The 27911-nt window shown below is 43.2% G+C and overlaps 1 protein-coding gene across 1 annotated transcript; it reads right to left on the bottom strand.

Annotated features, from left to right (window-relative positions):
• Positions 1–115: 115 nt before the first annotated feature.
• Positions 116–27911, bottom strand: LOC137917851 (zinc finger protein 804B-like). The gene is made up of 4 exons (XM_068760590.1): positions 27759–27911; positions 8951–9088; positions 4722–4852; positions 116–4016 (listed from the first exon to the last, which is right to left on the bottom strand). The coding sequence occupies exons 1-4, from the start codon at positions 27909–27911 to the stop codon at positions 116–118; spliced, it is 4323 nt and encodes a 1440-aa protein (XP_068616691.1).

The raw sequence follows: 27911 nt of genomic DNA, 5'->3' as shown, positions 1-27911 counted from the left end.
GCTGACACATCCCCTTCAGCCTCTTCTCCAACCTAAAAGCTTAATCTCTCCTTAATACTTGTCTGTGTTGCTAGGCAAGATGAAAATACATGGTAGCCATGGCAGTCTATAGAAATCACAGCGCCTTCTGTTCAACCCTCACTGGCCAGGCTCTGTCCATGAAAGGGTGCGGGTTCAAAGGTCGCAGGGCTACTGGGGAGAGCGGAGTGAGTGGAGCTGCATGGAAAGCAGGGGACTGAGGTGGGAGAGGGATGGGATGATGAGACAGCAGGATGGAAGGAAACAGGGAAAAGGTAGAGAGGTGGAGGTAATGGGCAAGGGATGGGTGGAGAGGGGGCATGGGGTGAGGAAGCGGAGCTGGATGTGGGTGGATGGCAGCAGAGGGCGATGGGGCAGATGAAGACGAGGAGGCGGCGGGGGGCATGGAGAGAGCTGTGTATTGTAAAAAAACATGACGCAGGCTCGAGTGAGGAGAAGATGGTGGGAAAGGGGGGATATTTGGGACTCCCAGAGCCAAGGGTTGAGCGAAATGTTCTTGTGGGGTCACATGTGGAAGCGGGAGACTGACCTGCAGGGTGTGTTGTGCTTGTGTTTGCATTGTGTCCGTGTGAACTGATTGGGTTTGAGTGTTGTGCATGGCTGCAGGTGTGTAATGCTCCTCTGCATTGTCTGCCTGGGCTGTGTGTGTGTAGTTTGCCTCTTTGTCTGTATCTGCAGTCTCTTGCGTCTGTTCCAGGACTTTCTGCATGTGCTCCCTTGCCTGCTCTTGGAGGAGGCGATATTTATCCATCTCCTCAGCAGTGAAGCTGATTGGTGGAGCTGTCTCCCGACCTGTCTGTTCCTTATCAGTCACAATTTGTGAGGGACCAAGCTTTTGTATGCTGCAGGAGTTTGACCTTGTAATGTCCGGAGGACTTTTTTGACTTTTCATGACTGCAGCAGCATCCCCTCTATTACTCTTAGCTTCCTCTTCCTCCTCTCCTTCTTTTTCCTGACACTTCCCCATTAGACCTTTATTCCTCCTTGCTCTCCTCTGGATCGCAGGTAGTTTTCCAATGAGAGGGAGAAGCAACATCCTGGACGGTTTCTGTGACACAGACTTATTGGGCGACAGTCTTGGAGCTGTGCCTGACATTGTGCCTTGCTCGGATGGAAGGCCAAGATCATACTGTGATGAATTGTTTTTCTTTACTTGAGAAAGACTGGCAACACAATGATGTGTATCGATTTGTGGGACTGTGGCAGCAAAAAAGGATCCTTTGGATGAAAGATGAGTTAATGAGCTTGAATTAAGATCAGATGGAGGGGATGCGAGGGCGCTTTGCTTTTTAGGCTCCTCAGGAGCTTCACTTAAGTGTTCCGGAGCTCCTGAGGATATCCTGCAGGAGCCAACTGTCAGTCCATCTCCCGTGACTCCTGAACAAGTGCTGCTCCTGCTCGACTCCCAACTCAGCTCAGATATGCTTGCGCTGCTACAAGGGCTGCAGGAGCGTGGGCTGTGCCATCTGCTGGGTCGTGTGTCGTTATAGGGGCTGCATGTTTGCCTACTTGCCCACAACTCAGGGCTGGGGGAGCGTTTTGAGTGTCTGATGTCTTGAGAATATTTCCACACATAGCCTGGACTGTATCTACGGTCTGTCTCTGTCCTGGAGCCAGAGGTTGATTTGAGCGTTCCCCTGTCTTCCCCACTGTCGCTGCTGCCCCATGTCCATCTATCCACACTACACCTGTCCCACTCTACATCCTCTGTGCTAAAATGTCTGCTACTCCTACTCCAGCTGCGAGGACTGGGGCTCCACCTTGCCAACCGATCCCACTCCACTGCTCTGCTTCTTGATCTCTGCCCTCCAGGACAACTCTCTCCCATCCACTCTTTCTCGGAGTGGCCCCCGCCTCTGCAGCCTGAATGCACTCCAATTTTCCCACCCCTTTCAGTTTGCTCCCAGACTTCACGATGCCTCAAACGTTTCCCCTTATGACAAGTAAATTTCTTGTCCCAGTGGGGGATTTTTCTCTTTCTTGTCGGGCTGCCGTTGTCAGGGTAACAGCAGTTAAAGAAACTTCTGGGGTTGCTATGGTGACCCCTTTCCCAAAACAGCTTGGAGTTACATCCTGGTGAGAAGGAGTGTGAGAAGAAGTGAGACCGCCAGGGATAAGTCAGTGCACGTGTGTCTCGCCTTCCCTCCCCCTCGGTGTCTCTGCCTGCTGTGGGTCTGGAGCGCCGGGGGAAGGCTCTGCAGTGCTCTGCCTGTGAATGGGATTCGCTGCTGTGGCTCTTGTGAGTCTTCCTCTTCATGACTGAGACAGATACCGGTTCAGCCTCACATCTCCCCACGAGACAGCTGCTCCCTGCTCTGTGCAGCCTCCTCTTCCTCATCCTCTTCTCCTTTTGCCTTTTTTTCTTCCCCCAGCTCCCTCCAACATCTCCTCTCCTCTCTGTAACAGCGGAGACTGTGGAGACGACACTCCTTACTTTGAGCCTTGCTGATTGGCGCTTCTTTGAAGCTGTTTCCTTCTCAACCTTCTTACTCTTTCCCGACTTGCGTTTCTTTGTGCTTGCCTTCTTCTTTTTGCGTGACACTTCTGAGACACCGACAAATGGCTGTGCAGTTCTGGCACACTCGTGCATTGTCTCACTCCCACATTCACACCTGGACGGGCTGACGCACATGCCCCGTGTGCCAGACTGGATGTCAGACTCTGATTTACAGCTCAGTGCCGTGATGGCTCTCTTTCTGATCCCACTTGCATCCCTTAATCTTCCACCTCTAGGACTCTGGGAGTTTATGTCAGAGATGTCACGACGAGCGGAGCCTGTCCTCTGACAATTGTCCACCCTTAAAGTGTGTGTTCCTCTTTCTGGTGTTGATGAAAGGGTTTTATCACTCAGAAACAGGTATTCTTCTTCTGTCTTCACATTGCTGCGTTGCTCTGCCTCGAAATTCTCCTCCTCTTTCTCCTGTGCTTGCGCTCTCAGCTCTTGAGTTGTGTCTCTTTGTAAGCACTCTGGGATAAGAATAGCTGCAGTTGATTCACATGGGAGAGCACACAACTGATTCTGTTGTGACTCTTGCAGATCCTCAGTGAGCTCTTTCGTCTGCTGTGAGTTTGAGCTGAGGGGGTTGCAGCTGTAGCAGATGTGCGGTTGAGACTTGGTGAATTTAAGCAAGCCGACAGGCCATTTCAAACAGGTGGCGTCATCTTTGCCCACCACACACATATACTTACCCTCCTTTCTTACCCCCTCTTGCTCTGGTTTTCTCACTGGCTGTATACCTGTGTTCTCGCTGTCCATTCGTGTTAGAGCCGTCCCCCATATGGCCACTTGGGTCATTGATGGCAGAAATAATGTCTTGTAGCTGTTAATATCAGGTGTTAATGAGGAGATAGGAGCATGTTCTTTCTCTATGTCTTTATTTTCAATCTCGTCTTCATCTCTGGCTGCGTCTCTTGGGACTGGTGACAAATCATTCAGAAGAGCCCTGTCAGAATGAGGCTTTTCACTCTCGCTGTGCTTTCCGGTCTCGACTTCTCCAATTTCCCTGTCAATATCTTCCATTATCTCTTTTATTCTTTCTTTCATGTGTGCCCTCTTTTCTCTCTCCTCCTCTTCTAGGTCAGAGAAAACAGATGCAGAAGGTTCAAGCCTTGGACCCCTGCGAGAGAAGCAGAAAGACACCCCAAGTCGGCCTCCTGCTCTCCCCTGCACAGGGAGAGGGAGTCGCGTATACAAACCAAGACGTGACTGGGGGTTCACTGCTGCAGGCCCCGTCGTGGATGGGGAAGCTGTGATTGGTGGAGACTCTACTGGTGAACTGGCCATTGGCATTTGAGAAGGAACCTTGTACTGCTCTTCTGGCAGCTGCCTGAGAGGAACTGCGATGGGTTGTGTCGGAGAGGATCTCTGGGTGGGGTTTAAGGGTTCAGATTTAAGGTCTCTTTGGTCCAAGTCTCTGTCTTGCTGGTGGCTCACAGCCCTGACCGTACTCTGTAGTCCACAAGTCCTTCCTGGAACTCTGGAACACAGGAACAGATATATCACTGAACATAGACAGACAGACAGATAGACAGACAGACAGACAGACAGACAGACAGACAGACAGACAGACAGACAGACAGACAGACAGACAGACAGACAGACAGATAGATAGATAGATAGATAGATAGATAGATAGATAGATAGATAGATAGATAGATAGATAGATAGATAGATAGATAGAGATAGATAGATAGATAGATAGATAGATAGATAGATAGATAGATAGATAGATAGATAGATAGATAGATACATAGATACATAGATAGAAAAAAAGAATTCTATGTCACATCACAGAATCCCACTGAAGACACACCGAACAACAAAAAGCAGAGGCCTATTATCATTAATCATGGTAATGCACAGGGAATTAATTAAGTAATTACACAGGAAATAGGTGCAATCAATTGATTAATAAGTGATGCATTGGATGCTTTAGGTGTCTGAACACGGAGGTATGTTTCATTTTGCAACTTGTTTCACTTGCTGTAATTTCATAAATTAAAGTTCACTTGTTATACTTCACCTGTTGTATAAGAACCAACAAACTGCATCCACCACATCTAAGAAACTGGTTGTGAACGGATACGATGCACTTTAACCCCTCTGGGCTCCTTCCTCTGGTCTCATTATATATTCTCATTCCCACTGCCACAGAGATCAGCGCTCCCCCTCCCACCCTCACCTCGGAGTATTCTGCTGCAGCTGTGCAAGTTGGTGCAGACGTCTGAGAGCCTTCTCCTCTTTGCGATGGTCCTTCCAAGATTTTGAAGCCACATTGCGAGCAAATTCCCTGTGCTTGAGTTCCTTCAGCCTCTGCATGAAATTAAGGTTCAGGGAGATAGTGGGAGAGGCATGTTAAGTATGTGCAGAGCAGGAAGTGTTACGGTAGGGACAAGAGTGGGACAGAAAAGCAATTGAGATTAGTTTTAGGAAGCTTTCCACAGGCGGCTGTTTCTCAAACCATATTCATCAGTCAGCGGCATTTATTCTCCTCCAAAGCTCAGTTCCAATTAACTCAGTTCAAAAGGAAAGAAAATGTCTCCCCTCCAACACATAGCTTGAGAGCAAATGCAAAGCAACTGTTGAATAGTAGATTACAGGGGTAGTTGAGATGAGTGACATGGGTGATTTAATGATGGAGATGCTCTCACCACTGAAATGTAAAGCTATCATAGCAGAGCGTGGGATGCCTTCTGATCTACTGACATCTGCTTTGGAGCTGGAGTATGTCAAGAACTGATGCTGAAATTGCACGTCTGCATACACAAAGACACTGTAAATATAACATGGTGCTTGGCACAGTTTTCGCTTGGAAAGATTTGTGCGCGACTGGATGTCTTTGTCGACAAAATAGTAATACATTTGTGCTGTGTGTACTTTACATGAGTGCACATGTGATTATTTGTGCAGAAATACATGTTTACACCAGTACATGCATCGGTTCTGTCAGGGAAACAATGATTCATGCATCTCTCCTGTTTTCCCTTCTGATTAATACTTTATTCATGCTCTGCAGTTGGGGGGGGGGGGGGGGGGGGGGGGGTATGCATGCATTTGTGAATGTGTGTTTTGTCTGCATATGTGTCTCTGTGTGTATCTGAAGGCTAAAGAGGGACTAAGGATTGTGGGAATAGCTGCAGAATTGTCCTGTCCTTTCTTTCTCACTTTTATGCATTAGCTACCTGGATATCATTATTTATCTTGCATATTTGTGAAGATATGTTGATTTCTAAATTACAACAGGATAACACTGATCTCACTTTCAAAATGTCTTAAGCTAATATCCACCCATGTGATACGCATCACACATTCACACACACATGCACACATCAGATTAGCCTCATAGGCATCAGATTTATTTATACAGCTACATTCTTTCACACCCGGATTTCATCCTGGAGCTGACAGTCTTCAGGTTAATCTCTGCTGAGTCTTACACAATCAGGTGTCTTTTTACATTATCGGTGGATTCTTAACAGCCCACTGTCAGCTCACTGAAGACAGCATTAAATATGTGCCAATGGAGAATCACTGGCATCCCTTACTCAGAGTACATGTCTTACGGTGCAGTTCAGGTGTTTATGCATTGTGTGTGTGTGTGTGTGTGTGTGCTCAGAGCTCAGGGTCTTTGATGCCAAACTCATTCTATGGGAGATATTAATCATGTTCATGCAGAGATGCATACATAACGCACTGCTGTGGAGAGAGCCAGGAAAGAGAGGGGGGGAAAGGGAGGAAGAAAAGATCAGAGTGTTTACAATGTTCATGGAAATGACTGAGAGAGAGAGAGAGAGAGAGATACTATTCTATACAAGATGGAATATATGAAAATTAATTCTTCCTTTTTTTTCGTGCATTTGCACTGTTATTGTTCTCAGGTTATTGTTCTCTCTTAAAAGCAGGTCCCACTGCAGGCAAATCTGTAGTTATATTTAGAGCCAAACAAAATATTGCATGCAGAACCATTTCCACTGAGCGCTCAGGGAAGAGATGATTCTCTTTCCCCCTTTAAAGTGGATACTTTTGTATTCATAGATGAGATGATGTCGTGTCCCTAACAGCGGGGAGTCTTAGTGCTCCTGCTCTCCGACATCGCAGTCGAGCTGTGTGTGGTGAAGCTCAATCAGTCTGTCAAATCCTCAATCAATACAACTTTCGATGTGGTAGGGAAGACTCAGGCTTCGGCAGCTGTGGATGAGTCAGAGTTGATTCACATGCACGAGGGTCTTAAAAAGAGGGATGATATATATTCTTATGTAACATGTGAGAGGTCACCCTGATGGGCCGATTTCTCATTTATATAAAAAAAAGAGTGTCATTCCGTTGTAGCGTAATTTGTGTGATCAGCAGTAAATGCTGGTAAAGTGATTCAGACGTGTTTATCTTCGAATCAATGACAAGGAAGGAATACAGCGCAATAGCAATCAGCATCCATTCTCCGAAGCCAATACTCCTGCAGGGAGGCTGTCTTCAGCTAGAATTTCATCTGTTGTCTGCTCAGTAAGCAGAGTAGGCATACATGCCTGTGCACGCGAGCGTGTGTGTGTGTGTGTGTGTGTGTGTGTGTGTTCCTGCAGTGCCAGTGGCTACCGTCAGCTCAGTGCCTCATATAGCTCATTTCATGTGCCTGCCACTGGCTAAAGCTAAACATTAACATTAGCCTGCAGCTGCCTCAATTCATTTCCAATGAACAATGACAGTGGAGGAATTTTCTCATTTAATGTTTATTTCATGTTGCACGGTGTGGGCGTTTAGAAGTGGAAACAGCTTGGCTCGGTTCAGAGGCTGCGTGTGCTTGTCTGTGTGTATTTGTATGTGACTGTATGGCATGATAACAGATAGGAGAACATGCGATCATTCAGCACAACCTTCAGTTTGTTAGTCCAGAGTGAGGTTTTATATGAAAAAGGATGTGAAAGTTGAACTCTGGAGAAATCCTTCCTCTGGGCCTTATCCTAATAGCCCTTTGGCCTCATCTTGTTCAAACTGGAATAATCCTACTTGAGCTGTGACTGCTGGATTTAGTGCAGATATTTATTTGTCCAAATTGAAGAATGAAGTGAATTTTGTAGTTCTTTCATGGACTACATAAATACAAATACAGTACGCTGCTCTAAATCCTGAACTTAAGGGTAAACAAAAATCTTCAAATCGATGAAACTGGTAGCTGGAACAAAGTAAATAATGTAGCAATAGTTTATTAATTATTTTTAACGAACATGGGGACAAGACAAAGAGATTCTGTTTAAAGTTTTGCTTCACCAACTTCAATGATTTTTGTAAATATATATATATATATATACAGTATATACAGAGCTGTGAAATTGTTTTTCTCTCCTTTATGGATTTCTTCTGTTTTTGCCTGTTTCTAACATTTAAATGTTTCAGATTTTAAAACTATAATTTGTTTAGGAAAAAGTACAATACAGGTGAACACAAAATACAACTTTTAAATGATCATTCCATTCACCGAAGGTTAAAATTTATTCAAAACCCATATCACCCCAAAATGTAATTGCCCTTAAACCTAATAACTGCTTATGCCTCCCTTGGTGACAACTGGGATGCACAGCTACTAAAGCGCTTCACAATATCCTGTGTTTTCCCCAAAGTCTTGGAAATCAAAATGTTTTTTTTGCACACACAGGCTTTTGTGTATGTGTGTGTGTGTTTTTTCTTCTTCTCAGTAGTGGCTTTCACCAGGAGCTACCCCATGGATGTAATTTTGCAAAGTCTCTTTCTCATTATGGAATCATGAACACTGACCTTGGTAGGCCCACCTCCTCCAGGAAGGTTCACCACAGTTCCATGTTTTCTCCTTTTGCGGATAATGGCTCTCAACATGGTTCCCTAGAGTCCAGGCTGATCGATGTCAATGACCTTGGTTCACATGCTTTCTTGAATTTCTTGAGATCAGGGCATGATGAATTGCTTTTTGAGATCTTTAATCTACTGCACTTTGACAGACAGGTTCCTTTTATGTAATTTTGTGATTCAACAGGTCCGGCAGTACTTTAGGCCACTGAAACTGAACAGGTTTTTTTTTAATGTGGTCAAACACAGATTATTCACAATTTAACAATTCCTTTTTTTTTTTAACATTGGGCTAGGTTGGTTGTATCAATAAATGAAATAATCATTTAAAAACTGTCTTTTGGTGAGTGGGGGGGGGGGGGGGGGGGGGCAGAGTTCAGTAAGGAGACAGCTCTGGGGAAAACGCTGTTCCTCACTCTGCTGCTACTGGATCGGAGGCTCCCGAGGGCAAAAGGGCAAACAGTCTATCTATGGGCAGGATGGGATGAGTCCTTGAGGATGCTTTATGTCAATACAAATAATGTTAACACGCCCAAATTCTATGACAAGCTCAGAAAAAAAAGTCTCCTTTTGTATTGGAGCGCTGTTACGTAGTACCTGTTTGTGTGCATGGTCGTAGGAATTGATGTGGTTGTCAAACTCCTGGTGTCTGAGGTACTGCTTGTGACACAGCTCACAGTAGAAAAGAGCCTTTAGATCCTCCACTGAACAGCCCAAAGCTCTGTCTGCACACTCCTGGAAAAAGATGGAGAGGGAGAGAATGAGCGAGAATACTGGAATGATTGTGGAGAGAGAAACGAGAGAGAGCATCAAGATAGAGGCATAAACAGACACAAAGGGATGGAGGGAAGGGAGCTGGAGGAGGGGGGTTGATAGAATGGCAGATTGTTGGCCATTGAGAGCAAATCTACATCCCAGAGACATCGGCGGTAATGGCCTCTGCATGTGCCCTGCATAAAACTGTTAGATGGCTTCCCATTAAAGTCTGCTGCGCTTGCTACTGCAGCTGCTGGAGGCTGGACAAAGGCACAGAAGCCCAGTGCTCATGGCAACTTGAGCCGAGGGATACATTTAGTACAGCCCCAATAATAAGAACCTGTGTATGTACTGTACTGGCAAATAGTCTGAGCCTGCCTGCAGAGGAAGCAGCAATCGAGGCCACCAGGCAGAAAAGCTCAACAGAACTTTATCCACGCAGGCAAAATCATATATATGCAGAAGATTAGATTAAAAAAAAACCTCACACACACACACACACACACACGCTGGCACACATATTTCACATGGACAGACAGATTCATATACACATACACATACACGCCGCAAGTGGCACAAGGACCTCAGGGGATAAATCGCTTGTCTGCATGCTCACATCAGCCAGAAGGCTTCTGGGACATACACAATATTCTGCACAATCAATGCGTTTGTGCGTGTGTGTGTGTGTGTCCGTGTGTGTGTGCACCCATGCCATACTGTGCCTCAGAATGTAATTTCCCTCAGGCTGGGGGCTGCCAATAAACACTATTGAATTCTGTTCTGCGCTGACATGATGGGAATTTAATTTGAGGTTGTCACTTCTTTCCCTTCTTTTTGACTTCTCTCCTTCACTCTGTCTATCTCCTGTTTATTCTTCCCCTTCTCTCTAACCTCATGTGCCCCCCCCCCCCCCACCAACATTCCCTCATCTCACTCACTCTTTTCCTGTTTCCCTTATCTCCCTCCTTATTCATTATATTTCCCTTTTTGTCACTGTCTGTCCTGCTCCCTCTCTATTTGGTGAACCCGGGGTTGTGCAGTGACAGTCCACTGGCTCCAATTTACTTCAGTAATATGCCTGCACAGAGGAACAGAGGTGAGAGGAATATAACAGAAGGGTAGGAAGGCAGGCAAGAGGAGAAATGACCCCTGCCTGCCCTCACAGGGCCACAGACACACACAAAAAAGTCCCTTTTTTTGTTCATTTGGTTTCAGAGGTTGAAGAAATGACCAGGCTGACAGTCTGGTCCTGAAATCAACACAAAGGTAACTAATACACATTGATTGTGTGTTGCTGTGTGTGTGTGTGTTGCTGTATTGATCCACCTTGCAGGCTTAAGTCACAACCGGGAAATGATCCTATCCTCCCGGGCGTCCTTCGGAGCGGCGATGAGAATGTGATAAAGATTGGTGCTTATTTGTTAGCCTTTGGGCTTATGGAAGATTACAGATGAACTGTTTTAAGGCAAGGCTCACACATACTTGTAGGTTAAAACAAGATGGAATCTTGATTCCTGAAATTCAAAACGAATCCAAATGAACAGAACCCGGGAAAGGTCACACAGCACGCATAATAAATACACCAAGAGAGAGCAAAAGAGGACAGCAGTGAAAAGACCGGTGGCGACCAATTCTCTCTGTTTTAAATAGATGAAATACTCCTGAGGAGAAAATTAATTACAAGGTTGGGAAAAGTAAGTTGCTTAACCAGTGAATGAGGAAATCACTGTTACACTAATTGAAGTGCTGAACAAGGTAAACTTACAAGTATGTCTCATAATGAAGCTTATAAATATATAGATCTGTACTATTGCTCTTTCTGCCCATAAATGCTGTTTCTCTTGCCTCTAATTTATCTTTTTTTTAATATATTTTTCCTTTCTGTCACCTTTTTTAAAGCTTTAATTCTTTCCATCCTTGTGATTGACTAATGTTGCAATGAAAACTATGATTTAATAGAACATAATTGATTATTTTATGACAGGGGAAATGTGACAAATTTATGACAAAGTAGTTGTTCATGCTGGAATAACTGTTAACGAGTGAAGACTTTTCAAATGATTGAAAATAAAAAGGAACAAAAACATAATTTGTTCCCCCCAGTCATGATAATTACTGAATATACACTCAGGGAATTCACGGCGCTGACAACATTTGGAGAATCCGAGACAGGATTTACACACACATCCAACAAGAGGCCACCCACCTAATGGAAAATGCAATGAGTCTTGAAAGTGTGGTATCCACTCATCTTCTCTTTAGAAGAGAGGAGAAGTGCAGTCTGACACACAATTAAAATAAAAATGCAGAAATTGTAACTCGACATATGAATTTAGAGAACTTCTAATTGTCGCTGCGCCTTTGAGAATAATTCGATAAACAATTAAAACTGTTTATCAAGCGCAATTAAGTCTTTAATTATCTCCGGCTATAATTATCACCCTAACTTGACCACTGTAATGAACAGAGCTAATTACATTTGTAGTACAAAAAGAAAAAACATTCTGCTTGCTCCTGCTTCGAACCCCTCCTCAGTCCGTATATTTGATCGTACCTGCTGCTCTGTTTTCTTTCATGCTCGTCCCTTTAGTGCTGCCGTGATTCTCTCTGCCAGACTCACACACACTGTTACAGGAACAAGTGGACAGAGTCTGGCAGCTTGTGAGTCCGACGGTGCGGCGTGATTTCTGGCCATTCTTCTGTCGTTAATGACAGCTGACCTGTGGGCTATGTCGCTTGTTACTATAATGACCAGAAGATCTCGGCAGCAGACATGCTCCTGTGCACACACACCACACACACACACACACAGTGGAAAACAGACTGCCAGACAGGATTGTCGAGTGGTAATGAGGTGATATTTGATGCCCTATTGCATCTCCCTTGACTGCTTTTAATATGCATGCATGACCAGGACCAAGCCATTTATCCATATGATGTGTAATTATGCACAGACGTCCCAGTTGGTGTTTTTGTCTATGTGAAACCGTTCGATAGCGTTTGTGCATCGTTGTTTACTCCACATCATTAAAGTCAGTTAGTAGCATGTCAAAACCAAACAAATGTAGCAAGCAAAGCCAAAAACCACAGATGTGTTGACCATAGACGTCATCATTATGGTCACTTAGATCCAAAAGGACAGATGTGCTGGTACCAGTGAGCTATGTCTTCTCACACGCTGCCAGCTATCAAACCTCTGAAAGGGACTCTGGTGTGTTGAAAATATGAAGACCAATCATTAAGTCTAACTCAAAGATGCAGAATCCAGTGAGTCATGACTCATGTCTCAGTGTCATAGATCTGCTATCTTAATAACCGGCCTCAACATGATGAATCACCGGTATTTGCCTAATTCGCCTCCGTTTCCTTGTGTCTTGCTCAAGCCGAATGCTGTTTGGTCTCCGTCTGACCTTTTAAGATGAGCAGCATGCAAGAAAGAAACTGAATAAATAAATGATGAGGAGATTATATTTGCTAATTCGCACTGTGTCCTCTGTTGCCTTGTTGAAATGTGGAGTGCTTCTCCCAGGAATAAATTCTCTGTGTGTGTCCATTGTAACAGATGTTTGGTTTACTTTAAATCTTGAATCTGGTTCTCCGCTTTAAAGTGGATTTTTTTGCGATCTGCATCATATAAAATAAAAAATGGGGCAATGTCTACGAATTAAAGTGCCAACTCCCGTCCTTAAAAGTTTACTGCAGTTGGTTAGTGTTGTACTTCCGTAAAATGGGGGTACTTGCATGGAACGGATTTAGGGAAAGAATGATCAGAACTGTTGAGGCAGGCACATTGAGTTTTCTTTGGCCCTGGGTCGTACATTTCCCATAGTGCAATTTCAACTGTTTCTTCTGTTTGACCCATCTTCTGTGATAAAGATCTGCATCTTAGTTTGTAACACAAAAAGTCTACTATGAACTCTAACGCTCATGTGCAATCCAGATAACATAATCACATTTTCTTATGTTTCAAAGGTCACATTTTTGTGGACGATGAACAAACATTAGGTTTGGAGCTTCACATGGATCATTGGTATAAAGCCCACCTATGCATTAAATTAACTATAACTAGCAATGAATGCATCAAAAATCATCTTTAAACTAACATTCACAGGCCCTAACTAGCACCATGGAAACCCCTGTATGTTTTATACTGTAATAGGAATGAGAGCACTTACAGTTAGAGGTCAGTTCTTTAATTTGGCAGTAACTTTTTTTATTCTAAAAAAACCCAGAAATATTTCTTACACACAGACCTCGGTATAAGTCAGTTTTAAATCTATATTGCAGCTGCACTGCTCCAAACACGTCTGTAGGACTCGATGCTACGGATAGACGTGAAGGCCATAGACTGAAATCTGCAGGACAGGCTACTATCTCCATATATAACGTATCCAAACACAAACAGAGTCAAAAGTAAGGACAGAGGTGCATTCAAAAGACTCAAAGGAACTATTTTCATCTCCCAACACGCTCATATTGAAGTCAGAAATCCATGATTAGTCACAAGGCCCATACAATAATCACTCAGCAAGCAACCAACATTAAATTGCCCGTCCACCCTGATGCAAGGCCAAATTGCCCCTCAGCTGATGTGTCCCTCCTTCCCCTCTCGCCATCTGCCGCCACTTCTCTTGCATATTCAACAGGGCTCCCTTGTTTTCAGATATTTATTCATGCAGTGCCATTGATCAATCCTATATGTTGCACCCTCCCCTCCCAATCTCTGTGTTTGTGTCATCCTGCATGCACTGTGAGCTCAGCCTTATATTCATGCACAACAAGTTAAACTGATTCATTGGGGCAGAGCGTGGCTCACAGACAAAAGAAAAAGGCAGAGAACATCTTTGTGCATTTTCTCCACTTGATCGGACACGACCCACAGTCTCTTTCCAGACATTTGGAGGATAAAATTTGTGTTGTGTGGGATCAAAGCAGAAGCACAATTGCATGAAAGCGTGCATGCAAATTCCTAAAATACCCGAGCATTCTACAGACTGTGGTTTCCTCTGTGCCTTTTGATGTATTTTTATGATCCCACCACTGGCTAAACGTCCTCTTAAGGGACTTGCATTAGTTTCTCTGAAAGCTGAAGGTTGCATTCTTTCTCTCAGTGAACATTATGGAGAACACAATAAACCAATTACTTGAAGACAAAGGATAGTATGCATTGTAAAGAATCAGAATGGTTAACTGCATTCTTTTATCTCTGTGAGTTTCACATAGAAATATGTGCATACAGTATGCCATGAGAATGCTTATGCTCTGTTTTTCATGCTCTTGTTTTTCTCTTTGATGCTTTCTTTGCTGCTCTCAGGGGCATGAATGACACGATAAAAAGAGCCTGGGATGGTCAGGTTGGTGAGGACTGATCATCTCTTATCTTTTCAGCCTCTGTCTTCACCCCACCATTTATGTAACCCTGGAATTTATTTTTAAATAATATATTCCCCCACATGTATTAGAAGCACGCGGCAGTTATCCAGCTACTCCTTTATATTGCAAAATGTCAGGTCCAGTAATAAATGCTTTCCTTCCCTGGCAAAATGAAATTATATCGACCGTACTCTGTTGACATTTAAATTATAAGCACAATTGAAAATGATGCATACATAAATGGCAATAAAGTTACTCTCTCTCTCTCTCACACACACACACATGCACACACACGTGTCACATTCAGTGTTCCACATTGCTGTGTAAATAGAAGTATTTGGATGTCAGGCTTTCACTTTGTCCTTTATTCTCAGAGGATGCATTAAGTGTGTGTTTCAGGCAATTTGGTGATATGCTTGATCAGGATGGCAGCCAAAAAAGGCAGACACTAGAAACTACTTCGCAGTCCAAATATAAGTTAATCAATTTCAATATATTTTTCTTAGTATCACAGAAGTAGGATGGCGGGGCCTGGAACCTATCCCAACTGACACTAGACCAGAGGTGGGGTCAACCCCGGATTTATCGCCAGCTCATCAAGAGCCAACTCGTACTAGAAATTCACACACACGTTCACACTTTAGAGTCACTAATTCATCTACTCTGCATGTAATTGCCAGAGCGAGTGGGAGAACAATGCAAAACGTTCACACAGGAAAAAAACCTTCTTGCATGAGGTGCCAAATGAAACCACTGCACCACTGGGTGGAGTCAATAACAATGATGGCAGTAACAACACTCAACTCCATGTATGAATGAGAAATCCTGCCTGGACACAGAGGGGTCCTGGCTGAGAATGAGGAGGAGCTGCAGGGTCACAGAGACTGTTGTGTGTGTGATCATACAGGATCACACAGGTTTAAAATCTGTTTTTGCATTAATGTAACATGTTTCATTGCTGGATAATGAGTCCGCTTAGAGATCCAGTTTGAAACTGTTCGACTTGGACCAACATCCTGCTGCTACAAATTCACAGAGCTGTTTTCCGCCACATGATTTGAAGTTGAGGTCATTTAGGTGTCCTTTCTTGTCCATCTCGTGCTTCAGGTGCAGCAACCATTCATTCCTTTACCGCATCCCCATCCATAAAGGGGATTTCATTTCTGTCTAAAATCTCTTGTAGCTTCAGTGAACACTTCGACCATCTTGTTTATTTGTGCTTATTATTACAAGCTTATTTATTCGCTACTTCTGTACCTCTCACATTTTGCGCCAAGTGTTCATGTCAACAGATTTTCATGAGCACTTTTAATATTTCCGCGGTTACAGATAAAGCTTGTTGCAGGGAGAGGGACTGGGACTTTTTTTCACCAGTTGTCTGGAAAAAGATGCCAATATAGTAAGAATCGGACCCAGACAGTTAAGTTGTGGTATCCTCATTGTGCTTGTTAAAAGTCACTCAAACATGTTCCTTCCTTTTTTGCAAAGGCCACTATAGTCTGAACTGAAACTTTACCTGGTCTGAATTTGGCCCGTGGTCCGCTAAGGAATTACTGCACTATTCATGCATTTTGTGCGGGTAGTGTTGGTGTACATGCTCATTTTGTGTGGGGTGTTAGAGCTATAAGGGCAAGACTAACACTGAAAACCAGGAAGTCGCTAACCACATCAAAATTTCCAGAACAGATGTTCTTGTATGATCAGATTACTTGTACGTATATAAGATGATTCTCACAGATGGAGGTGGAGTGGTTGGTGTCACCTTGGCACAGTGACCGCCAATCAAGACACTGCAGGTTGAGGACACATGAAACCTAACAAACCAGCAGCCAGGCCATTTCAGTGACATTTGGGACATTTTCTTACCATATTTGTAGCAACTGTTCCTATATGCACTTCATCGGGCTGAAGTGACTTACTTGTGTTGTGTCTTGATGAGCAAAAATCAGATATGTTCAGGGCTGTGTGAACACAAAAACACAGTTTGTACAATTCGGATAGATTGAATATATATCAAAGAACAAAGCTTGCAATGTGAAGATCGCCTAAGGTGGACAGTTGCAAGAAGACGCGAATGTTTGCAGCTGAAGTTTTGGCAAAACAAAGCTGGTGTGATCTTTCATTCCTAACCCTAACAAACTATGTTATGTTAAGTTTGATCAGGATACTGTTTTTCAGAAATATCCAGCTCCAGTATTTATTCTGGAGATTTGGTTGATAGTGGCATTGCAGGGGAAGATTGATCTAGCATATTAGAATGTGAGCGCATGGATGCCTAATGATACTTCAGAGAAGCAAGTTGAACGGAGCTGCTCACTTCAACATTATGAAACTCATAAAGCAGGCACACACACATTCAGCTTGCTCTGCGGTGCACATCAGTCCCGCTTTGTTAAAGCTGGTTTTGCTGTACTCAAAGATTGTGCAGCAGTTAAGACCTGGCACCGGCCAGGGATTGAAATCCCACCAGAACTCTCTCGGCTTACAACGTCCTGCTCTGCCTCCCTCCATGTCTCTGCTCGCCGCATCGCCTTCGTTCTATGTGTGTCCTCGCTATCATTACCAACTTCTATCCAGCCCTGTGAATGGCTGCATTAGTATGTATGGCCATGTAGCTCAGGGTTTAGAGGTTTATGTCTTCTAATAGACAGAGATTTGTCCTGTCACACCAACACCCACATACAGCTTAAAAAGACAGCGACAGAGAGAAAAAGACTCCCCCCACTCTGTGTCGACGAGGGAGAAAGACCATTTATGTTCTCGGCTTATCTCCAGAGCAAAAGGTTCAATTTCTGTACAATTATAAAGCTTTAATTTGTGTCTCTGTCTCCTTTTCTCCCACGGTTCCATCTTCTTCTTTCCTCTTCTTTTACTCTCTTACTACCTCTATGTGCCTTTCCCCCCCTCTTTCACTTGCCATGATTGGATTACAACCCACAAAACAGAGAGGAGAAGGGAAGGGGATGGACGGTTTATTAATGTGAGGGGTGGGATGACACACAGCTGTACAGAAAGAATAAGGGAGAGGTGGATGTAATCGTGCATGTGATCATGTGTAGAAATGTGTCTGTATTGTGCGCGCCTATGTTCATCCTCACAGATGGTTGGGTGAGGGGGAGAAGTGAGGCATTTAGCTGTGGAGCACTTTAATAAAGGGGCAAGCAATCCTGCATGACACACTCTGCCATTCATTATTGATGTCTGCCTGAACCAGGCTGATGAATCATTAAGTCAATCATCAAACCTGGGAATTATGCCGCCTCGTCCGATGGACCTCATTTACATATGTGAAACCTTGCCATTTCTCTCTCCCACACACACACACACACATGCAAAGTTAATTGATTTGGGCTTGGTTTGTGTTGTGAAAACCGCACAATTTTTTCAAAGCATTTACAAAAACACACAGCATTGTAATACCTTGAAGAGACAAATTAACTGGAGCTGTGGACACAGAATATAGACGGAGGCTTTGACTGCTCAATACAAGCCCTCAGCTGCAACACCTGCCTGCTTGAAGATGTGAAACAATATGCTCCACATCCACCAGACCTTTTTCTGAGATGACAGACGTATTTGGCACCCAGATAATCACACGTGCACAATGTGTCGCTGGCTATAGAGTACGAAACGGGAGTGATGACTGAGCGAAACAAAAAGGAGTGGTGAGAGAAGCGGATCTTACGGAGTTTATGTTTACTTCTTGCCTCTGGGTTTTATGGCAGAGGAAAAGTGGAGTCTTAGGGAAGTTGACGAATACCCATCGCACGCAGACACACACACTCACACAGCCGCACACACATTTCTACTCATCTTTGTAGGGACTCTCCTCTCCTGCTGTTTTCGTCTCTCCCATTTCAGTGACTAATCCTGTACCACAGGGTAAGAATACACCTCACAGTCTGGGTAAGAAGGCCTCATAGCGGCCTCATGCAGCATCATGCAAACATAATCACACCAAACATACATACACAAACAGATGGAGAAAACAGACACCCTGCCCACATAAAGGAGGTAGCCAAGGCCTTGCGGCTTGTAGCTGGAGGCTGCTTGCAGATCACTATGATCCTACCATCCTGGCATCGAGCAGCCAGGACATTTCTGCACAGCGCTAAGCTGAGCGCCTGGCATCTCCAATCTGCTAAACATAGGAATGCTGCTGCTCACGATAATTGCAGTACGATGTTCTCTCCATCGTGCCTGATTTGAAAGCAGGTGGAAGCAGACGTCATGAATTATTAGTATCTGCTTCATGGCTCGCGCTGCCGGTGGAGGTAGGTCTGATATAATTTGATGCATTGCTGCTGATGCATGACGAACCCTGCACTATCAGTGTCCTGCTCGGCCCTATCTGCTCTGATCCATAAACATGAGAGCACGCCAGAATGAACACGTATGAGAGCATGCAAAATGTTATGATAATATTACGTGCATTTTTGCTCCACTTTGTTTTGTGTCCTGTGTGTGTGTGTACAAGTTCATTCCTCTGTATTTTAGGTTATGTAGAATGAATATTTTACCGGTAGCATAGATGTATAATAAAGTGTTTCAATGATATCCTTTCATACTGAAATCTAGACCCTAACATTGGTCACGGACCAGAGGAGAAAGGTCAGGACACATTAAAGCCTCACCTCTAAATTTAATAAAGCATCATTGCTTAAAAGGTGCTTTATAGCACAATAAAAAAAAATACAGCGCACATCCCAATTAAAATGTAGATGTAAATAAAACATATACATATATTATGTTATAACCTGTAAATAATTATATTGGTGCATCAATTCTTCTAAGTTAGGCTGGTATGATTAAGAAATCTGTATTATTATGTTGGCGAATGCAACTGTGCAGTATGCAGGAGAACAACCATTTCTGCGTAAGGCACAGCGATGCAAAACAGGAAAGCCTTGATCTGAAGTCAGTTATTTCAGGGAAGTCAAACTTGTTCATATGCATGAAAATTCATGTGCCACTTTGATCTATAAATACAACTCGACTTCTGTAAGTCCGAATTATTTTTATAAATTGGCTGTGTGCGCATGAAAAGTGGAAGAAAACATGATCTGAACATTAAGCTGAGACTGAAACTGGAAGTAATCCTGGGCTCCTACGCTTCGAAGAGGCGCTCATTCGCAGCTTCTCTTTCAGTGAATCGTCTCTTCTCTCCGGAGAGTTTAACCCAGGAATCTGTATCAATTGTAGCGACACATGCAAAATATATGTATGTACATATGTGTGTGCCTAGAGTCCTTCCATCGATTTTCATCTCCATTTTCATCGCTGGCTTCGTCCTCACTGTCCTCACGTCTTTGCTGACGCTGTGGTTCAGACTGAAAAGGCTGGACGGAGGAGCTGATTGCTGCTAACAGATCTCTGCTATACTCCACAACAGCAGTAAGCTCGGTGCTGCAACCATTTGACATCACACCAAGAATGCTTTGCGATGTAAACAACCCCCAAACAAAACCGATTTTGCAGCTTTTATATTTTTGTCTATGTATTTACGTAGTAGAGGTATATTCTTGTATTTTTAAAAACAGTCAGGGATCACTTTAAGACATTTTATGTTGATTTGTTCTTAAATTTAGGTGCTAATGGCTAACAGGCACTAAGTCTTCTGATTGTGGGTGTCACACATGATGCATGTTCAAAACATCTTCACCCCACTTTCCTTTCTGCCTGGCATTTACAGATGTGTGATTCACCTCTGTCACTACAACGCCTTCATTACGGATTCCTGTGTTTATAGAGAACAACAGGGTGGGATAAAGAACCAGCCCTGTACAAAGGCTGTCATAAGGGTAAATAAATGGACTTGTAGTGTACAATGGACATTTCCAAACAACAGAAATAATGACAGCCATGTTTTGCATTTTCAGCAATATTGCTATTGCAATATTAGTTCCATCGCCTACACACACACACACGCACACACACACACACACACACACACACACACACACATACACACACCCACACCCACACCATACACAAACTCTCATATAGTCTAACCACTCACACATATTCGCACAAATATAAACCCTGACTTACAAAGACTAAAAACTCTCAACAGGCAAACTCGAGTGTCAAACTGCTAAAAAAATGAATGCTCTGGAGATGAGATGAAAACAATGGGACAGGGAGATGCAAGGCGTGCCAGGGAAAGGGGTATAAGCGCAAAGCTCCTGGTCGGAGCGATAAATGGAGGAAGAGACAGAAGGCATTGTAAGAAAAAACTAGGGAGAGGCAGCAGGTTGCTGAATCTATGAGGATAAAAGAGGACAAGTTAGAACCTTGAATGCCACGACATCCTGATGACTGCGGCGATCTCTCTCCTGTCATTGTGTGCTTTGTGTTTTTTTTTCTTTCAGGTCTTTGAAAATAACAATGTTTAGATAATTGTGATTTGACGTTTTTGTGCGTATAATTTTGTTGAGAGCATTCCTTTAATTTTCTGCCTCAGCTTGTGTTCCAGATGGTTCATCAAACATCCAGTAATTATCAGACATTCTAATTGTGTGTGTGTGTGTGTGTGTGTGTGTGTTTATGTGTTGGTGTGTCTCCAGGTAATTATCTGATGCTGCAATTACTAATGACCACACAGGCAAACATCTGTCCCAAGGTAATATTCAAAGTGAGAGATTGGCCATCTGTTGTGTCTATGTGTGTGTGTGTGTTTGTGTGTGTGTGGATACATACATGCATGTGTGTATGATAGTCATGTCTCTCAAATAATGCATCTACTACAGTATGTACACATTAAATACGTTTTGCACATTTCCTAACCACAATGTTTCATAAACAGAAGCAGCCCTCGCTATTCTTCTAATAACAGATAAACTGGTTTCAAACATTCTTGGCCCACATGAAACAAAAAAGCTCACACACACACACCCACCCACCCACATGGAGTCCTCACAGGTCAGCCCGGCCTCCATGACACCTAAACACTCGTGCCACAGAAGCAGATTCACCAGCTCCAAGCAGAAAAAAAATCAGTCTTTTCAAACCATTAACATCTTTATTGTGACAGAAAAGAGGGGAAGGGTGTATTAAAAAGAAAAGTATTAAAGGCGGCAGCATCTCTGTGGGTTGGGACCGGAGGGTCACCAGTTCAAGTCCGGCCCAGATCAAAATATGGAGCTACAGTCTACAAATAAAGAGTTCTTCTTCTTCTAAATAATGCATTAAAAGGCTAGGCGTCTCATTGTGTGCATGCTTGTTTTTCCAGCAAGCGGCAGGTTAAAGCGGCATGTCTAAAAAATAAGTCGCTTAAGCATGCTTAATCAGAGGCATAAAGGCTTCCATACATAGGTTTATTTGTTTTAATAAACAAACAAATATACATAGTTGGAGATGAATCCTTTTCCTCTCTTTCATTCCTGAGGGTGTGCTGTGCCGTTGCTGAGAGAGCAGCAAGTTATGCCACCTCAAACAATGAGTTCATTTTCAAGCCACACAGCAAAGGGCAGGAATGTTGCTCGGGAAAATGCAGGAAAACAAATGTCGCAAAAAAATCCCATTGAGTGTGGAAAAGTCTGAAAATACTGAAGCATCGGCGTGAAGACGTTACAAATCCTCTGCGGAACCATCCTGGTTATCAAGTAGAGGTTATTATGCTCTAAAGCACTAATGAATTCATTAGCTAAATGAAATGTCAATAAAGGCTTGCGAGCGTGTTAAAATCGATGCCAAATGTCTTGCTCTCCCTCTCTCCTCCTCGTTCTCTTCATCCTATCTTACCCATCTGTCCCAATTATCCAGGTTTCCGCCCAACACACACTTGCAGTCACACGTCCTCCAGGGTGTCGAGTGCAAACTGTGATGGAGGACATTAGTGGTGATCAGTGAGAACACTTTGCAGTGGTCAGCAGGAATGGTCCAGTCGTACGGGACTTTAATATTCAGCAGCACTCACCTGCGCTCTCTCAAAATGATCAGCGATGGTGTGACGGCTTGCTTTTTGCATTTATAAGCGTTTGGCAGTTTTAACGTTAGACTTTATGAATGAGGGAGAGTGAGAATCCGCTGCCTCATCTCTGAGATATCTTTACTCTATAGCCGTGGTAAAGCCTGTTCATTTGAAGCTGGCTTTTTCTGTCTGATATTTGTCAAACTGAGAGAACTCAGTTTCCATCTTGCTCTTCCTCTGGGTGTTATTTGATACTGAGCCCATATCCGTGATTATAATGATCATCATTAAAGTGCAAAATTCTTCGGTGTGTTGCTTACAGCCATGAGCAAACTGCCACGGCAAATGCTAAACCAGTTGGCTAATCTCACCTCCCTCTTCTGACGACAACTTAATATTTGCAGCTCAGTGTGTGACTCACTCGGAGCACGGCTGTGTTTTTCGTGCAGCTAAAGCACTCGTTTCAAGATAATTGTTCGGGGCATATGTTTAAACGTTGCCTCATTTGCATAAACACTGTTCAGCTCCCTGCGGAATCAATAAAAACACGAGGGTGCAAACACAGAGTCACGTCCACACATGCACACACCGGCACATTCGCACTGACTTTGACACTATGCCTCATAGCTGATGATTCATCGGTTTTCTTGCTATGGCAGTGGCGTGCATATGAAAATGAGGGGCTAAGTATTCAAAAAGTCAAGGATATAGTAACGCGAAGGAGGAGGGGATTTTATTCGGAGGAGAGACTGCAAAGGAAATGGAATATGTGCATATCAATTTGGATCTGTCCCCCTTGCACACAGCTTTTCTTTGCTTTTCCCTTCCGTTCTCTCTCTCTCCCACTGGTCATTAAGAGCTGATATGCACAAGAGAACAAAAATTCGAACAAGCCCGAGAGCCTTGTTACCGCGAAAGTTAGTATTGATAAAGTGGCAGTAGCAAACGACCAGCCCGGCTCTGCAGGGCGGCACACTAAAAACAAAACAAAGACCTCTCGACTAACATGAGAGGCTTCGTTGCTAGGCGAAGAGAAGAGTCAGGATGGCTGTTCTTCGCCCCTCATCTGTGCCGAATGCCGCAATGCCTTATCAAAGTGGATCAGCTGTAATATCCTCTGTAGTCCAAGGATCTAAGCCAAATCAAAGTGCTGGCTGGCAGTGGAGTGGAGTGGACAGGAGCAAAAGAGGCTGCTCAGCATGTTCTGAAGAGATTATACTCACCTGGTCTCGGCTGAAGGACTTTGTTGCACCTAACAAACTTAACCATGGTTGCTGCCTGTTTATCATGCTGACAGGCCAGTAAATTGGGCCATGTCTAAACTAATATGGATCAATTTCAAAGCACATTCTTCATTTTTTGACCTTATATATATATACTTAGCCAGCATTTTCCAACAATGCAATCCTTCCACATTAGGTGGCTACGGACCATGCCCCTCTGAAATACACCTTTTAATGCACGCCTGCGGTGCGGAGAGACGATGTCCATTCTCTAGCAGTTTTGAGTAGTGGCAGTTACAGGCTTGATAAGGATTTACTATTATTATTAATCTTTTACCCATGAAAATAAATAATGACATATCAATCAATGCCCAAATACTTCCACGTGACCTTTAATTTGACATTGATATATCAACCAGTTAGCAGGCAACTGAAGACAACTTCAAAAATACCAATGGTGGGCGAGGTTGTGATGATGCAGTAAATAAGCCGTAATCACAGAAGTATCATTACTCAGCGTCAGTGTGTCAGGCCATCAAATGGCCATCCCATCCCATCTCACCATGTGGTCAAACATTTCTCTTTTCTGTTTTTTTTTTTAAAAGTTTCACCACCTTCCTATTCATCATGTCCATTGCTGTTTCTTTCTTGTAATTTAAGCTTCAGCTCTTTCATTGATTAAGTAGCGCAGTTTTGTTCATACAAGCTGCATTTCTCTTAATTATTTTTGCTAAGCTTTGAACTGCAGTCTGGGTCTATACAAATGGTGAGTATGAGTATAAACATATTTGGTGCAAGTCTGTGAAGCTTCTCAGTCATTCGGATCGAGGTAAATCACAAAGAGCAAAAACAAAGAATCAACGGAACTTGTTCAAGTTTGGTTGAAGACGTTTCACCTTCTCATCCAAGAGGCTTCTTCAGTTGTAAATGTCCAGATGGACTCTTTTCCAGTCATTTGCAAGGGAACACTGTTTGGCACTCGAAAAGAGACTTTGAAATATGGCGTCAAGTATATCATTATAATCTACGTTAACATGCCTGAGACTCCAGCTCTAACCTCAGTTTCAGATGAGATTGGGATTAGTATGCAGCTACGCAGAAAAAGCAAGCAGAACGCTCCAAACCTTCAGGAGTTTCAAAGTGAAAACGGCCACACTGAAAAAAAATATTGATGGAATAAAAGAAAAAGCAGAAAACCTCAGACTGTCATTGTGAAAAACATAAATCTACAAAGAAAATCAAAATCAAATTCGATGACACCTGAGTGTGTCGTCTTTCAGTGGAAATGTTTTTGTCGTTATTTGGATCGGTGTGATCAGAGAAAGCAGCTTATCATGAAATAAGCCGCTTAACTGAACCTCTCGTGCCTGTTTGTCTGTTTGCCTGATTCTTACAAAACTTTGAAGTGGAATTCTCTTGAAATGCAGTTCAGTGTAAAAACAAGTAGCTTTGATGTAGTACTTTTGTCATGATGAAGTAGCTTAGCTTGCTGCATTTACTGCTCCATAGTAGTAAAAACGCACTTAATTTAGTGGAACTGAGTGCACTGCACTTTACAAGTAGCATTTACAGCACCAATTCAAGGTAATACCAATTTCTATTTAATGGAGGTCAGATGTAGTTGAGCTTTAAGATCATGAAGCTTGTGTCAATAAAAATCTTTTGGCACTTCAAATTAAAACTAACAATCCAAACCTCGGCTATTGAGTGATTGTAATCGGCTCAGTCAAAGTGTATTCAATGGATCAATTCTCTGTCTATTAAAAAACTAAAACTGGAACATTTAAAACCCGTTTCTGATGAAAACACACCGTGTAAGGTAATGGAATGCTCAACCACTCTGAAGTATCTTTAAATGAACTTTTACAGTACGCTCAAATGAAGGGAAACATGCTTGCCTAAAAATAGGCAAATGCAATATCTGTCCGAAAATGTAAAGAATTAATACAAGCAGTCAAGTGAATCCAAATTAGAATTATTTTAGTGATAAGACTAAATTGTTTGTTAAAAAAGCAAATGAGAATTTTAATATAACTCGGAATCAATGAGTCTTAGGACAGACAATCCAATTCGGTAAGCTCAGTTCTTTGTAAAACATGGGGAATTTCATTTTCCACAAAGTGCTTCCAAACATGTGACTGATAGTCACAGCTTGAGGCGGGCCTTTGCGTTTCCATGCACTAACTTCTCTTGTCTTCCAGAGCCTCATCCTGCAATCAGCTCATTCCGGTCACCTGTGCTCCCAGGCTCACCTGCAGCTGATCTGTCATCAGCCCTGACTCTACATATACTCAGCTGAGACGACGCACGCTTGCCAGATTGCCGTGATTTGCGCTGTGATGTCCAGCACTGTATCCAGGCTCCTGACTCCTGCGCCTGCCCTGCCTGTTTTTGATGTTGCCTGTTTGCCTGCCCCTTCGGATCTGTCTGCCTGCCTGTCTTGGTTACCCGGTTTTTGACCCCTGTCTGATTTCTGGAACTCTCCTTTTGCATGCCGCTCCCATTGCGGGATATGATCAGGGAATCAAATCATATTTATATTATTTATAGGGATTTGTTTTGCGCCCAGTGATCATTAATCCACTGGGATGACGGCAGTAAAAGCCGAATACACAATAACATCTTGAATCAACATGAAAACAACACCGAAAAGTGAAATACATTGTTGGCCCCAAAGCTGAAAGAGTTCTGTTTTTCAGACTTTGACCTCTACTCACTCAGATTAAATCAAAGGTTACATGCTATTTTATGCTCTTAATTTTAATGGTTTGGGACCAGTGTACATTGCAGAATTTACATCATTTTTCAACCTTTCACAAGTTTTCAGATCTTCCAATGCAGAGTTTTTAAATACACGAAATTATACACACAAGAAAATAGGCAGTGCATCTTTTTAACCATAACTATTGAACTATTGAACCACTGGTCGATTGAATTAAACTATTGACCGGCCTATGAAGAATTCTACACGGTGGCTCTGTGAACAGTTTTAGACAGCTGGAATCTGATTTAGTAACTTTCATTCTCCCGTATTTTGTTATTTTTCTTGTTTTAATTTGAATTATCTTCTATATTTAATTATCTACGGCCTTTTTATTGTTTTCGTTTACTTTTCCATGTTTTAATGTGCTCTTTATTTTTTATTGTTCAACACTTTGAGCAACATCTCTTGAAAGTGCTCCATGAATAAGTGTTGCGTTCATTACTAACATACAGAGGAGTGTATACAGCAGGTTAATCCTGTACAAATGTACACACTGTTTGTGTACATTTTAGTGCGTGTGCAGATGTTTGCAAAGCATTTTGGATATGACTCTGCAGCATCCCTTTTTGACTGTCTGCTCAGCACTGTGTTCACTCATTCCCATCACATCGAGTGTGCGGGCCGAACATGACAGACTGGTAATGACATGAGCACAAACACACGCACACACACACACCTACACACACTCACACACACACACACCAGCTGCTCCTCTCCAACTTTCTCATGGAACTTGTCATCAGCTCTGCCAGTTTGCCTCACATTAAGAGCTCATGAATAATATGTGATTACCAGAGACCTTCAAAGCAGCTCCTAAACCTACAACACACACTAATCACAGCAGAAATGTCATGTTCATGCCTGCATTTACTGTCATCTTCTCCCTCTTCCTTTTTCTCTCTCTATCACGCACTTTCTTATAGAAAAAACAAACTGCTGGTATAAGTGGTCGATGACTGAAAGCCAGTTTGCAACTAAATGCCAGTTTGGTGGCTCAAAAGAACCACAGGCACCGATAAAAGGTCAACTCCCCAATTTCCAGGCTGCACATCTCATCTGTACCTTGATTCTGTTAATGTTCTATACCTGTGAGAGAGAAAAGGAGGCACGCACGCAAAATTTCCACCGCTGTCATGCACTTCAGCCGAAGCGCTTTGTTTTTAGTGCTGCTCTGCTGCTGTCTGACAGTCAGCTCCTACTTTTAACACACTTCTGTTATACTCCCTAAACTTTACAATAAGCGATCTAAAAAAAAAAAGAAAATGAGCAGAAACAAATCAAAAAGAAAAGTAAAGGTGAAAAATATGCAGCTTTACAAACACGCTCTCGCTCTCACACGCGCACAACAAGTCTGCGGAAGCATGCATGCTGTCTTACCGGTGAATCGCTGGTTGTGGTCGGACACAGCGGTCCTCTGAACACCCCCTTGACGCGCCGAAAGTGCCCGTTGCTCAGGTGAGTGGAGCTGATAACCAGGTAGTAACATGCGCTGCACGCCATCCCAGGAGCCTCAACGGGCTGTGGGCCCAT

Source organism: Brachionichthys hirsutus, chromosome 3 (assembly GCF_040956055.1).
Source record: "Brachionichthys hirsutus isolate HB-005 chromosome 3, CSIRO-AGI_Bhir_v1, whole genome shotgun sequence".
Taxonomy (NCBI): Eukaryota; Metazoa; Chordata; class Actinopteri; order Lophiiformes; family Brachionichthyidae; genus Brachionichthys; species Brachionichthys hirsutus.
This window is presented reverse-complemented; position numbering and strand designations above follow the sequence as displayed.